This window comes from Leptodactylus fuscus, chromosome 5 (genome assembly GCF_031893055.1).
Source record: "Leptodactylus fuscus isolate aLepFus1 chromosome 5, aLepFus1.hap2, whole genome shotgun sequence".
Classification (NCBI taxonomy): domain Eukaryota; kingdom Metazoa; phylum Chordata; class Amphibia; order Anura; family Leptodactylidae; genus Leptodactylus; species Leptodactylus fuscus.
In genome coordinates, this window is record NC_134269.1 from 20,701,246 (window position 1) to 20,716,638 (window position 15,393).

The following is a 15,393-nucleotide window of genomic DNA, read 5'->3' on the forward strand; positions in this document are numbered from 1 at the left end:
AACACCATAGTAATATCCTACTACACTACTACATGTGTATAAGGTGACTGTGCTCAGTATATGAGGTAGATAACACCCCAGTAATATCCTACTACACTACTAAATGTGTATAAGTTGACTGTGCTCAGTATGTGAGGTAGATAACACCCCAGTAATATCCTACTACACTACTACATGTGTATAAGGTGACTGTGCTCAGTATATGAGGTAGATAACACCACAGTAATATCCTACTACACTACTACATGTGTATAAGGTGACTGTGCTCAGTATATGAGGCAGATAACACCACAGTAATATCCTACTACATGTGTATAAGGTGACTGTGCTCAGTATATGAGGTAGATAACACCACAGTAATACCCTACTAATTGTGTATAAGGTGACTACGCTCAGTATATGAGGTAGATAACACCACAGTAATATCCTACTACACTACTACATGTGTATAATGTGACTGTGCTCAGTATATGAGGTAGATAACACCACAGTAATATCCTACTACACTACTACATGTGTATAAGGTGACTGTGCTCAGTATATGAGGTAGATAACACCACAGTAATATCCTACTACACTACTACATGTGTATAAGGTGACCACGCTCAGTATATGAGGCAGATAACACCACAGTAATATCCTACTACATGTGTATAAGGTGACTGTGCTCAGTATATGAGGTAGATAACACCACAGTAATACCCTACTAATTGTGTATAAGGTGACTACGCTCAGTATATGAGGTAGATTACAGCACAGTAATGTCCTACTACACTACTACATGTGTATAAGGTGACTGTGCTCAGTATATGAGGTAGATAACACCACAGTAATATCCTACTACACTACTACATGTGTATAAGGTGACTGTGCTCAGTATATGAGGTAGATAACACCACAGTAATATCCGACTACATGTGTATAAGGTGACTGTGCTCAGTATATGAGGTAATACATCCCAGTATTATACTCCCTAGTTGTGTGTCTGCCAGAGAAGAGGAAGTGACAGTGTGACCGGAAGTGACATCACTGTATAAAGCCCGCCCTGCCCTCAGTTACCGCCTGTTACGGTCGGCAGGACATATTAAAAAAAATATATATATATCCTGCGGAGCCCATTGGGTTCAGAACTGCAGGGCGTACTGGTGTGAACAAGGCCCGACAGTTAACTTCACTGCTGGGCTACTCCACTAAAACTAAGTAGTCCCTGTTACTTCACAGGGGAGTTGCCACTGCAGCACAAAGCAGCCGCTAAATGAATACTAAAGTCTTAGTGGTTACTTCATCACTAGACAACACAACTAACAATGACCGTGTGCTCCCAGCAGCTTACTAGGCCGTACCCACACCACAGGTAGCAGCCTGCCTAACTAAGGCAGCACTCTGACAAGTAATGTCTGCACAGACTTGCAACACAACTTGAGGTTTGAGGCTAGCTAGGTGGGAGTTCCCTGGGCAATTACTAGGGCAAAATTACTATGCACAATGTGGGATTTTAGAACTTCACAGGAACCCATGCACACACACAGATATTTTGCAAATTACACTAGAGCATCTGAAGGCCCAAAACAGCCTCCTTAAATGGAGGGAAGGCGGGACCGATCAACCCGCCCAGGTGCTCAAGCCAGACGCCGATAGGCTGACACCAGTGTCAGTCAGCAGACCGACCACGCCTATCGGCTGCAAGGGAATTAACCCCATGCATGCTGGACTGAGCAGAGACAGTGGAACAGGCTGCGACTCTGATATCATGGCTACACCTGCTGCATAGTCCTAACACCGCCATTCACACAGACTCCTTCTTCTAAACGTTCCTAAATCCATGAAGTTAAGTATAAAGAATAATTCCTCCAGGAGTTCTTGATCTCCATCTCCCAAAGTCATATCCCCCTTTGCTTAGTAGTTTGAGGGACATGGGAAGAATATGCAAATCTGACTTCCATGATGTAATTAGGAAGCCAGTGCCTCAAGTATGCACACCAATAGAGGGCGCTGACTGAGAATGTGCAAGTCTATCTTCCATGATGTAATTAGGAAGACAGAGCCTCATCCAAGCAAACCAATAGAGGGCGCTCCCTTTAAGAAGGTCGTCATGATGTTAAAGGGAGCGCCCTCTATTGGTTTGCTTGCCTGAGGCACTGGCTTCCTAATTACATCATGGAAGTCAGACTTGCATATTCTTCCCATGTTCCTTTGCACAGTGGAGCGCTCATGGCTTAGACTCCACACATCTAATTGGTGGTTCTCTCCCTATGGAGTAACGATATCCTCTCAACCTAGTTTGAAGGATTCATTCTTGAGTGATCACTCTTTGGGGGCAAGGAAGGCACGTCATTGTCATTAAGGATCAATGTCAGTGAAGGTAAAGACAGGGCCAACTGAGCAGAAAGGCCGCTTGGTAAAGTACCGTATTTTTGGGACTATAAGATTTGGGGGGAAAAGAAGGGTGCGTCTTATAGTCCGAATGTGGCCGCCCGGCATCCACTGTAGTAGAGAGGAGGATGCCGGCGAGGGATAGACGCCGGCACAGGTGCCGGGGCCTGAGACATCGCTTGTTTGTTCCTGCCCTGTATGAAGCCAGCAGCGGCAGGAGTGATGATGCTATTCCCGGCGGGGGGACGGAGGAGCGGAATGTCAGCATCATTCCTGCCGCCGCTGGCTTCATGCAGGGCAGGAACAAACAAGCGATGTCTCAGGCCCCGGCACCTGTGCCGGCATCTATCCCTCGCCGGCATCCGCCTCTCTATTACAGCGGATGCCGGGTCTGTATTGTCGGCCCCTTCTCCCCCGGGGCCGGTCCCCACCGGCCCCATACCTGTAAAGTTGCAGGCCAGCTCCTGTGTGGCGATATCGCAGGAGCCGACCTGTTCGGGTGACAGCCGGGAGCCTAATGAGGCTCCCAGGCCTGTCACTGCTATATTAGTATTGCGGCTGGGTCTATGACCAGCCGTAATAGTAAAATATAGAATGGCCCATAGACGGCAATACAGTTGTATTGCCGTCTATGGGACTTGCAATCAAATGACTGCAGGTTCAAGCCCCCGGGGGGGAATAAAATAGTAAAAAAAAAAAAAAAAAGCTTTAAAAATATATAATAAAAAAATGAAATAAGTAAAAGTTCTAAATCACCTCCTTTCCCTAGAATATATATAAAAGTAGAAAATCATATGTCAAACACATACATATTAGGTATCCCTGTGTCCGAAAATGTCCGGTCTACTAAAAAAAAAAAACACTCTACGCGTCCCCGTACAGCTGCAGGGTCACCTGTCAATGTGGCCTTGCAGCTGTTGCAAAACTACAACTCCCATATATTAAATATTTTACCATTTTTTGCTTCAAAATTTTTTTCCCCTATTTTCCTCCTCTAAAACCTATCTTATAGTTTTATAGTCTTATAGTCCAGTGCGTCTTATAGTCCGAAAAATACGGTAAATCTAATAAGAGCAGTCCCAGCGTCACCAGCACATGTAATATGTAATATCCAGTCATGAATACGATGGCTAAGGGTTACCAATAACCCGGAGACTTCTGCCAAAACTAATAGTAATTTTGCTGTTGTGGCTCTCATTCTTATTACTTGGTGTATTGTATGATATTAAGGAGGTTTTCTTCCTCCTCAGTTATGTTGTTCACTGCACTTTTTCTAGACATATTACATCTTGTATTTTTTCCAATAATCTCTGTAATCCGAGGCCTGTAACTGTGACAAAGGGGCGTCCTCTATATATGGAGGGAAAAAGGTTTGGCCATAGTCATAGGTGGGGATTCTTTACAGTAAGAGCAGTGAGACTATGGCACTTACTGACACTGGATGTGGTGATGTCTGATAACAAAGACAAGTACAAGATGGGCCTGAATGTATTCTTGGAACTATAGGAGTTACAATTTTTTGGAATGGAATATTGGAGCTGGAAGAATTTTTTTTCTTCTATTGCAGCACTTGGCATCCACCTGATGGCGGGTTTTATAGCTTTCTCTGGATCCACTTGGTAAGTTTATAGGTTGCACTTGATGGACTGGAATTAATTTCATGCAAAATGCGCAGGCAATGTGACGTTGCAGTTGCAGTTCCAGCACTCCAATGCAGATCCAGAAAGAGAGAAGAGGCGTCTGGATCTGCCATGTAACCCTGAGTCCGGTGAGACAATATTGTACTTATTTTGTTTGTGTGACTGATAGTAAACCACACGTATAGTTAGGATAACTTTTCTGTTTAATTAGTCGCTCAGACGAGCAGGATTTTATCTTGTTTTGCCTGATGTTAAGGCTGTGTTTTGTTTTGCTCATTTTGTGGCTGAAGTGAAAGTTTATTTATTTTCCAGTTTTTTTTTTCTAAATAAACTGATTTGCTGCATTTTTTGTGTCCCTGTCTTTGATTATTTGGGTCTGCACCACTGCTGCTACCGAGCTATCTTCCTCACAGGTCACACAACTGGTGCTCAACACAAGAATTTACTGTGCACAGCATGGATAGTTTTTTGGTAAATGCACGGAGACTCCGAGGCGGTATGGCTAGGGTTAAGCGATCGGGATCAGAAAAGATCGGATCCCGATCGGCGATTGAGTAAATTTCACGATCGCGATCAGGTTCCAATCCAGCCTAAAAAAGATCAGGAACAGAATTCCAATACCTCAACTTACCTGCACAGAAGTGCTGCCCCTGCCACTCCTCCTTCTTCTCGCTCCTCTTCTTTCTCCTATACATGCCTTCAGAGCGCCTTGCGCCTTGGAGAGTGTGGGCAGGTACTGGAAGGGGAGACGTGAGTGATGCACTCACGTTTCCCCGCCCACACTCTCCGAAGCCACAACAAGCCCTGCCTACTCCCATCATCTCTAACACTAACCTAGGCAGGTGGGGGCGCGCACGGCGCTCTGAAGGCATGTCAATGAGAGAAGACCGGAGCAAGAAGAACGGGGAGCGGCAGCGGATCTGTGCAGGTATGCGGACAACAGGGGCGCTAAGTAGCCGGGGGATTTTTCTTTTTAATCACTACACAGCGTGGAGTCCAAAAATTTAAACAAGTAGTGTGTAGTGAATAGGATCATTTTTAAAATCGGATCTTCGATAATTAAAAAGAATCCCATTGACTTGCATCGGGATCGGGTTTGAATGGAAAATGATCGGAAATCGGATTTTAAAAACGATCCTGAAATTTCAAGATCAGCTCAACCCTAGGTATTGTTCACTGCAAGGCTTGCTGAGTGGAATTGGTCGTGATACATGTGACTCAGTGGACTGTCTGAAAATTACATATACCATAGCAAGTTTATTTTCTGTGTACTGCTGTGTTAGATCTATTGGCACAATTTAGAACCTTTTCCCCCTTGGGTCTGTGTACTTAGGTGCTTTAATTAAAAATCTAGGACTCGCATAACTTGCTCACTCCCGAGCTTGTTGCACTGACTGGCTTCTGTATATGCGGAGTTACGAGCAGGAGGGAACATCCCTGTAAGTACCTTATTTTTTCACTTTCCTACTTTACAGTTCGATGTATTTGGGATAATGGCTGGCAGTATTGGAGTTTGCTTCAGTGCACGGTCAGCCATATGTATGCACTACTGGAGCAAGAATTCCAGGGTGACTACCACAGCCGCAGATGTGACCATGTTACCTATCTGGAGGCTCATGGAAGAGTAAAAAGCAAGATTGACTGAGCGGCCGGGGTCACGGTTCTGCATTATTTGCAAAAGTTAAAGAAATTCCTCAACTTATTGCAGATTCGTTTTTGGGTCCAGTTTGTAGAAGATCCAACTAGAGGGGAGGCTTTACTGGGTCTGGTCATTGCTAACAATGGGGGACTTTTTGGAACTGTTACTGTTTGTGAAAACCTTGGTAATAGCGACCATAATCTACGTCCATTCCATCTAAATTGTAAAATAAAACAACCCCAGGTTGGGAGGGCAAAAATCTTCAAGGTTAAAGGCTGGAGTCCAGGATATAGATTGGGAGCAGCTATTGTCCTATAATGATACAGATGGTAAGTGGGAGAAATTTCCATCTACGTTCAGTAAGTATATAGCAACATGTATTCCTATAGGGGACCCTTATATACATCTAAAATGAATCCCCCCATAGCTTACCGCTACAGGTAAAAGGGATTGGGTCTCCATTCTTCCCGTCCCCAAGCAGACCAGGCGAGGTGTGAACCTAGGGTAAGGAGGTAACATGATAAACCTTTATGACTGGCCATACCAAAATATGGGGAACAGCTGTTCTATGTAAAAAAAAAAAAAAAAAGTCAAGGGAGAATTCCCTCCTCCCTCCTTATTTGACATGGTTTCTTCACCATAGGAACTGTGTATCTGTAGAATAGCCTACCCGAGGACCTGTTTCTTTACTGTAAGGTTCACATCTGCGCCCGGATTCTGTTTGGAGATTCCGTTCCCCATTCCTCTTGAAAAATGTGGAGAGATAATTCCTGCAAGCAGAGCTTTTCTCTCAACATTTTTTGGGTGGAAACTCGGTGGACCCCATTACTGTCTGTGGGTCCACAGGTTTCCGCGGGTAATCGTTTTATAAGCGGGTTGAGTTTCTGTTGTTTGGATCCCCAATCGGACCTGAAGAATGGAACAAGTACGAGCCTAACGTAAACTGTGCAAACTCTCTGAAGTTGATGGCACTCCAAGTTATCCTCCGCCCCTACAAGGGTTCCTTCTTCCAAGCTGGACTACTCAACGAGAGAATGGGAACTGACCCTTAAATAAGGAGATACTCCTGCCCTGAGTATTTGGGTAACACCTGATGTCACCAAGGGGTAGCAACGATGGATACAGCTTCCAGAATGTGCTAGAACACTGACCTGCGATATTAAAGTGACATGAGCATACAACGCAGAGCAAATACATCATAATACATAGTATAAGAAATAACCCACTGCACGCCAAGTCGAGGTGCACTGACTCTTTAGACTCCTAGTTTTCAATCAATAACCTCCTCCTTTGGCTTTAATATTGTAATCATCTCCATATATCATCATTACAGTCACACAATGAAAGCTTATTGTATATATTGTAGTGCACACATACATAGTATAATACTCCACAGTGACCCCCACACAATATATTGCTTCACAGTGGCACCACATGGTATAATGCTCCATAGTGGCCCCTGAATAGTATAATATGCTCCACAGTGACTCACACACAGTATAATGTTCCAAGGTCGTTCCTGCACAGTATAATATGCTCCACAGTCAGGTCCCCGGGCAATATAATGTTCCACAGTGGTCCCTGCACAGTATAAGGCTCCACAGTAGCCTCATGCATAGTATAATAAGCTCCAAAGTGGCCCCTGCGCGGTATAATGTTTCACAGGGGCCCTCGCAATGTATAATGTTCAATAGTGGCCCCCGCAGGGTATAATGCTCCATAGTGACCCCCGCACAATATAATATGGATTGTGCATTCGCAATCCATATTATACAGTGCTATATGACTGTGGACAAACTCTTTATGATGTGTACCTCCTCATTGACCCCCCCCCCAAGCCCCATTATACTTACCTCCCTTTCCAGTTCATCAAAAATGTAATATATATATATAGGTCACATGACCTATGTATATTACAGTAAAACAAAAAAAAATTTGAAAACACGTTATTTAGAAAGTTGGAGGGGAGATATGGGGGGCTTACTGCAAAAATATGAATTTATCCCAGACAGCCCTTTCAAAGCATTCATCTGCACCATCTAGTATAATCCTCATCCACTACTCAGTGCACCAAGCTACTCCTTGCAAAGTTCTCTGTACACTGACTGCACCCCATCCACAGGTCTCTTGCCTACCACTCCAGCTTTGCTGTCCTAGCCTCCCCTAGATGGGCTGTGGGGAGATCTATTTATTGGGTAGGTTGGGTGAAGGGTTTTATGTCTGTGTTAGTAAAGCCTTTTAGAAAAATAATAAAAAACAATATTTAGGGGTTATTAGGCCTTAATTTTTTATGGCCTTTCCTCAGATTATGGCATTGGTAGAGACCCCCGACATTCTGATGTCTGAAGCAGAAATCTCCCTTCCCTATACTGCCGCTCAGCTCCCACTAACTTCAGTCAGCTCTGAGTTAAGGTGATGGCGCCCTCCACAGGATGAAGCTATCTGTTTCAGCTTTGTATGGTGTACAAGATGGCTGCAGAAAAGGTCTCCTTACAGCAGATTGGTCTGGAGTCCGGGTCCAGGATAGGCCATAGAAAAATTGTAGCTATATGGGGTACAGAGGTATCAGGAACCTGAGTGGGATCAAAACGTCCCACTGCTGCATGATATACACTATACCACTATTCTAAATGATATATTCGCTTGGGTCCTGTTACGGATTTTATAGTGGGGCTCAGGTTCTACCTCTGGCTACACCCCTGACTCCATGTAGTACATAGTAAGTTCCCATTACATGATAACCTGTATTCATTGTGTGTTTGCTTTTCACTTATAATCTTCATTCTCTTCTCCTTTTCTTCCTTTATCGGCTTCCTCTACAAATGCCGCCAGTCCTCACTACCAGGTAGTAGTAAGAAGAGACTCCACAGAATCTAGAGTACATGGCATAGAGATTCCTGCTATCAAGGCCCTTGTTAACCACTGTCCCCGGCCTGTATGTTACGAGCTGCCGCTACTACACCAACCCTCTGCATTGACACAGGGCCAAGGGTTGGGCTCACTGGTTCAGCAGGTACGCGATGCCACACAGTTTTAATTCCATGGGCAATGTTTACTGAGTAAAGCAATGAAAAATGACCTGGGAGAATATACAATGAGGTAGAAACAGAGAAGACATACGATGTAATATAGAACGGAGTATTGCAGCAAACCAACACTATACCCCTAGTTCCCAGTTACTTAAACAGGTGACAGATACAAGTCCTTTAAGAACGCTATTTTCCTGGATTGGGCCCTCGTTGGGGTGCACCCTAAGTATTGCACAGTACTATTTGTAATTCAATGGTTAACTTGTAATCCACAGGGAAATGCTGTCTTCCCCTTAAAGTACAGTTCTATTCCTTGCTCCAGCTCTCCACTTAAGAGACAGGCCAATTTCTTTTCTTAAAATAATATATATGAACTTCACATAAATGGCCACTTAAAGGGGCTCTATCAGCATAATTATGCCGTATGAGTCCCACATATGCCTGAATAGCCTTTAAAAACGGTTATTCACGCACCAGTAATGGTATTTTAAAAGCCCCCCCCCCCCATTTTAAACTAAGACCGTAAAAACATATATGCAAATTATACTTACCGTGCACAGTGGGCGGTTCGTGCACTGGTGGACGTCATCTTCTGTCCCGCCTTCTTCTGGTGTCTTCTTCCAGCGATGCCCTCCTTCCACGCCTTCATCTTCGGGTTGTGTTTAAATCCCGCAAGTGCACAGTAGCACTCCCTCCGGAGCGCTACTGCGCACGGTCCGGTGCAATTTTTGTCGTAGTTCTAAGGGGAACTGAGCATACTGAGCATGCTCAGTTCTGCTTAGAACTACGCGATCGTACTGCACAGGTGCAGTACGGTCGCGAGCTTCCATTGACAAAAATGACCCGAAGACAACCCGAAGATGAAGACGTGGAAGGAGGGCGTCGCTGGAAGAAGACACTAGAGGAAGGTGGGACCGAAAATGACGTCCACCAGTGCATGAACCGCCCACTGTGCACGGTAAGTATAATTTGCATATATGTTTTTATGGTCTTAGTTTAAAACGGGGGGGGCTTTTAGAATACCATTAGCGGTGCCTGAATAGCTTTTTTAAAGGCTATTCAAGCATATGTGGGGCTCATGCGGCATAATTTTGCCCCTTTAACTTAATGGATTGTGGGATAGTCACAACTTCAAGAAATGCAGAACCGATATGGAGATCGTTCTGTTATAGTCACTGGATCACCTCTGTCAAGCTGTCTGTGTAATGCTGCAAGAAGGACTGGTTCCACGGTCTGGCTGAAGATATTTGACATCAGTCATTGCTCCGACCCTTCTCTATGGCAGTGAGGTTTGGGGCACTGCTACCTACCCAGATCAGTCAAAGTGGGATTCCAGCCCAACAGAGACCTTCCATCTAGAGTTCTGCAAGTACCTCCTCTATGTCCACCAAAGCACCTCCAACATGGCATGACATGACATTTTCGTGAACGAGCCCTAAGACTGAAGCACTGCCTCTCAACATCCGTAGGGCTAGTTCACATGGAGTTCCGCGTGTACACATTCCGTCATAGTTTCTGCGACAGGATGCCGATGCAGTGCACTGGCATCACGTTGCGGCATTCCCCTCCAGATTAGGCCCAAATGAATGGGCTGGAGCCTCGCACCGCAGACGCCGCAGCTTTTTCCGCTACTAGTCATTTTTGGCAGCGGATTTTGAGATGGATTCCGCGTCAAAATCCACTCCCAAAAGACCCCAACCTCTGCCTGTTCTCTATTGAGTCACATTTTGGTAGTTAAGCAAAGCCTCCTGCATGGCTTTACCATTTCGAGACTCTCATTGGCAGTTCCTTGATTGGAACTTCAGGACCTACAGAAGACTATCTTCCAATTTAATTGGAATGCTAAGCACCTCCATATTCTTGGTTGGCGATACTGTAAGGATTGGAGTCAGGGTCAGGCAGTGCAAAGTGACACAGCTGGAAAGCAACACTGTGCAACTAATGACAAAAGGGATTGCAGGCCCTGCAGCTATAACTATGCTGTAATATCTGAGATGAGGCAGACCCATGCACTTCCTAATTGAAGTGCGCCTACCACGACTCCTTACGCTTCTATCCGGCGGCTAGGATAAGGGGAGAGGAGGCCCTGAAAGTGCTAGGGACTGGAGTCACGGGGGTCACACCTAAACAGAAAGCACAGTGTAACTGCAATGCAAAACAAAAGACTAAACAGCATGGAACCAGGGAGGACCACAAGTCCCAGCAAGACACAGAAGAGAAGGCGAGGTCAGACGAGCAAGAGGTCAAGTCAGGAGATATAATAAAGGTACCAAATCAAAAGACAAGGGATAGTCAAAAATACAAGCCGGGTAAATAAACCAAGAGAACAGACCGAATACAAACAGACAGGGAATCAGACTGAGCAGGGGGACCAGGAAACACAAAGTGAATGGCTGGCAAGGATCCATGCCTGGGTGGGGTTTAAATAGCAGAAGAGAACACACCTGATGGCTAATGACATGGAGACTGAAGGCAAGGAAAAGATTAACCCTTAATGACCTAAGCACACCCAATAGAACTCCTAACACGTCTCCCAGGGAGACGCCGCGCAGCAAGGAGACCGCGGCGACTCCGTATCCTGACAGTACACCCCCTTTGAGGAGGGGCCTCCGGACCCTCAAGAGGACCCCCTGGCTTAGTAGGGCAAGAACGTAATAACTTCTCCACCAATCTAGGAGCGTGAAGGTCTCTGGCTGCCACCCAAACACGCTCCTCTGGTCCATACCCCTTCCAATGTATGAGGAACTGAAGGGAATTCCGCACTCTGCGTGAATCAATGACCCGTTCCACCTCATACTCTAGTTCCCCCTGAACGATCACTGGTTCGGGTGGGGAACGATTGACCATTGCCGGAACATACTTTTTGAGTAGGGACTTATGAAAAACTGGGTGAATATGGAGGGACCTAGGAAGTGATAATTTGAATGACACAGGGTTGATTATTTCAGAAATGGGATATGGACCAATAAAACGCGGGGCAAACTTAGAAGATGGAACACGAAGTTGGAGATTTTTAGTGGATAACCAGACCTTGTCACCCACCGCAAAGTCAGGTCCAGGGCGGCGCTTTCTGTTGGCGAAATTTACTTGATTAGCCTGGGCTTTTCTCAGCGATGCCAGGCTTTCAGCCCATACAGTACAGAGAGATTTAGCAACGTCCTCTACTGAGGAAAAGGCAAATTCATTGCCTGTTCCTGAGGAGAATCTGGGGTGAAAACCATAGTTAATGTGGAAAGGAGACAACCGAGTCGAGGAGTTGACATGATTATTTAGTGCAAACTCAGCCATGGGCAAATATTCACTCCATTTATCTTGGCAATCAGACACAAAGCACCTCAAACACTGTTCCAAAGGTTGATTCAGTCTCTCTGTTTGACCGTTAGTCTCTGGGTGGAAGGCTGAGGAGAAAGAAAGAGAGACTCCCAACCTGTTACAAAAGGCTTTCCAAAACCTGGACACAAACTGTACGCCCCTGTCCGACACCACATTTGAAGGAATACCATGGACTCCGTATCCTGACAGATACTGACAGTGAGGGGATGCGGAGGACTGGATGTTCCACACCTTCTTCATTAATATTGAGCAACCAACCTGCATTCTATCCCATTTTGGGCAGCTTTACCAGCATACACTAGATAGGTGGAAATTGGAAAGTTGTGGCATGCTCCTGTGCATCCTAATGCCTTGCGGTGGTGTAGCCCCTTTCCCCTTGCTGGGTCCCATTTGTTTCATTAGGGCTATCTGGTCTACTTGATATCAGTTACTCCTTTGACCTCCAAGTGATACTTGATGATTTCTATCTTGTATAATTCGCTTCTCCATAGGGCCTCTGGACTAACATGGTTTGGGTAAGGACGAGGGTAAGCTTGTTCAGGATTGAGTATTTGGTTGATCTTACTATGTTGGAGATCGGGTCCTTTGACTACCTTACCTCTACCTTGGGTCTCCCCTCTGCAGAATGGCTTCACTTTCAGCAGGTAGTCCATTTTGTTCACTCACTGCATGGCTCACTAGTCTTTTACTACCTCCTTTGGAAAAATTTGCAGGGATGGCACCTCCACAACTGGCCACATCTTCTCTTTCAGACTCTCTCCTCCCCAGATGGTTCTGCTCCCCCTACTCACCAATATATGACTAAATGGGAGGAAGCAATGGGTAGGCCCATTTCCGTGGTCCGTGTGGTCTTGTCTCATGAAATCTTCTATATATGTAACCTTTAAGGAAACCCGATACAAGTATCTCATGCGCTGGTACCTCCACGTCCTCAATCAGTTGACCCCTTCTGAATGCTGGCGTTGTCATGCTGCGGTGGGCACCTTATTTCATATTTTTTGGGAGCGTCCTCTGATCCTGGGTTTCTGGCTAGAAATACAGACAATGACAGGTGCCCTCTTCCAACAGGGAGTCCCCTTAGATCCATTCATTTACCTTTTGAATCTCTCCCCCAGGCACTTAGGCAAGGAGACGTCTAGGATTTTTCTTGATTTATGTACTGCTGCCAAGACAGAACTGGAGGACAGTGGTCCCTCCTTCAGGCCCTGAGATTATTGCTCGGATGAAAGATAACTTGAGTTTCTTGCCAATAGCCTTAATGATACAGTAGAAGCATTTCAGTCCATATGGCCCCCTTGGAAAGGCTTCTGATCCCCTAACCGTCCTTCTCTCTTTCCCTTTTGGTTTTTCCCTTTGTCTTTGACTCTTTTGGCAATAAAATAGAAGCGCATAGAGCGCCATAAGGTTGTACTGTCGGATATAAATATAGAGAATAGATTATTATATAGGTAGGTTCTCACCATTGTGATAAGTCACAATAATAACCGGTGTAGATATTGCACAAGGATTTGTATCTGCAGCCGCAAATGTCTTGGGTAACCAATCCATATGTTGATGTCTATTGACTAAAGTAAAGTTGTTTCACAACTGTCTCTAGTTTTATTTACAAGGGCCCACTACTCATAAAGGGGCACAATGACTGACCTGCCCATCATTTATCCCATCAGAGATCTCACTCTTTATTATTTCTGCAAATCAGTAGTGATCTAATGTTGACATGGGGCGCCCCGACTGTATGTCCTGGACTAGTGACCCACCTTGCACTATATACTGTCTGACTGTATTGCTATACTGTGACTGTGATCATGTATATATGTTATTCTATGTGTTGCATAAAGTGATAGAAACACGAATTTCCCTCTGGGATTAATAAAGATTTCTATTCTATTCTAGTCAATGATATCACAGGGTAAAGATTCTCCATGACTTTCATTTTCTAAACTTTTTCTCTCATTTAACTGTTACAGAAATCTTGGCAAGGAAACATTTTCAAGGGACAACATGAAAGGCAAATTTTTTGCTTTATGTCTGATGGCCTTCGCGTTTTTGTTTGGTTACTTCTTCTGCTACCAAAGTAAAATAGAAGTTATCAGCAAGCGGACTCAACATTATGTAAAATTACAGGAGAGAAATAAGCCTGTAAATAATAAGACTTACCCGGCTTTCCGGCACCCCCTGGCTCCTCCGTACCCATATCCATACAAGTTCCTCATTAACCAACCAGACAAGTGCAAGAACCGGAAGCCTTACCTCGTTATAATGGTGTGTGTAGCTAGCCATGATGTGGCGTCTAGACGTACGATCCGGGAAACATGGGGTAACGAAAGTATTTATGATGTTGATGTGGTCAGGATATTTCTGGTGGGTCTACCTCAGGTTTCCCCTGACCAAACCCAGAGGTTGTTGGAGGAAGAAAGTGAAGCTTTTGGAGACGTCATCCAACAAGACTTCATGGACACCTATAACAACTTGACATTGAAAACCTTGATGGGTATGGAATGGGTGACCAAATTCTGTTCTTCTGCCAGCTATGTCATGAAGGTAGATGGCGACATATTTTTAAATGTAGACTACTTGGTCCATGAACTACTTCATCCAGACTTACCGGTGCGTAACAATTACTATACAGGACAATTATATTTCAATGCTAGACCTTGTAGGAACAAGGGTGATAAGTGGTACTTGCCTAAGGAAATCTATCCCAATAACACCTACCCACCATACTGTGCAGGTCCAGGATATGTCTTTTCAGCAGATTTGGCAAAAAAAATCTATGATGTGGCCCAAGAAATTAGGGTTATCCACATAGAAGATGTATTTATAGGACTTTGTTTGTATGAGCTCCATATTCTACCTACCGACCCCCCTAAAGATAAATTTAATACTGACAGAATTGAGTATGACATTTGCAAGTTCAAGAACGTCATCATAGTGCACCATTATGCTGGAAAAGAGTTACGATCTGTATGGGCAGACTTTTGGGCCAAAAAATCCCAGAAGTGCTAAGAAAAAAAATTATATTTTATATGAATCAAAAAATGGACTGGAGAAAAAAAAATCACATAAAAATTCAGAAGACTTGTTATGATTGAAATGTATACGGACGTGGTGCAATATATGGCCAGTAGTAGTCTGATTTTGAACTTTTAGCCCATTTCATATTGGAGTTTGGAGCTGGGCGCCATATTGTTCAGTCTGCAGCCATGGACTTTAATCGGAGTCATATAATTGTAAATATTTCCTTTGGTACCATAGGGAGATGGGCACATACTAAATGATTCCCTATATGAAACTTCCTGTATAGAAGGGGTTAATAAGACGTAGTGTGAGATTTGATCTCCATCTTCATCGGTGGTCCTATACACCTTGTTGGCACCTT

At 44.5% G+C, this 15,393-nt stretch overlaps 1 protein-coding gene across 1 annotated transcript in view; it reads left to right on the forward strand.

Annotated features, from left to right (window-relative positions):
• LOC142202710 (beta-1,3-galactosyltransferase 2-like) overlaps window positions 1-15,020 on the forward strand; it is a 28,982-nt gene extending 13,962 nt beyond the window's left edge. Inside the window, exons 2-6 of the mRNA XM_075272988.1 lie at window positions 4,049-4,141; window positions 5,489-5,637; window positions 5,722-5,895; window positions 7,958-8,064; window positions 13,982-15,020. Coding sequence (XP_075129089.1) covers window positions 4,049-4,141; window positions 5,489-5,637; window positions 5,722-5,895; window positions 7,958-8,064; window positions 13,982-15,020 — 1,562 coding nt within the window. The remainder of the gene's footprint in view (window positions 1-4,048; window positions 4,142-5,488; window positions 5,638-5,721; window positions 5,896-7,957; window positions 8,065-13,981) is intronic.
• Window positions 15,021-15,393: the final 373 nt, after the last annotated feature.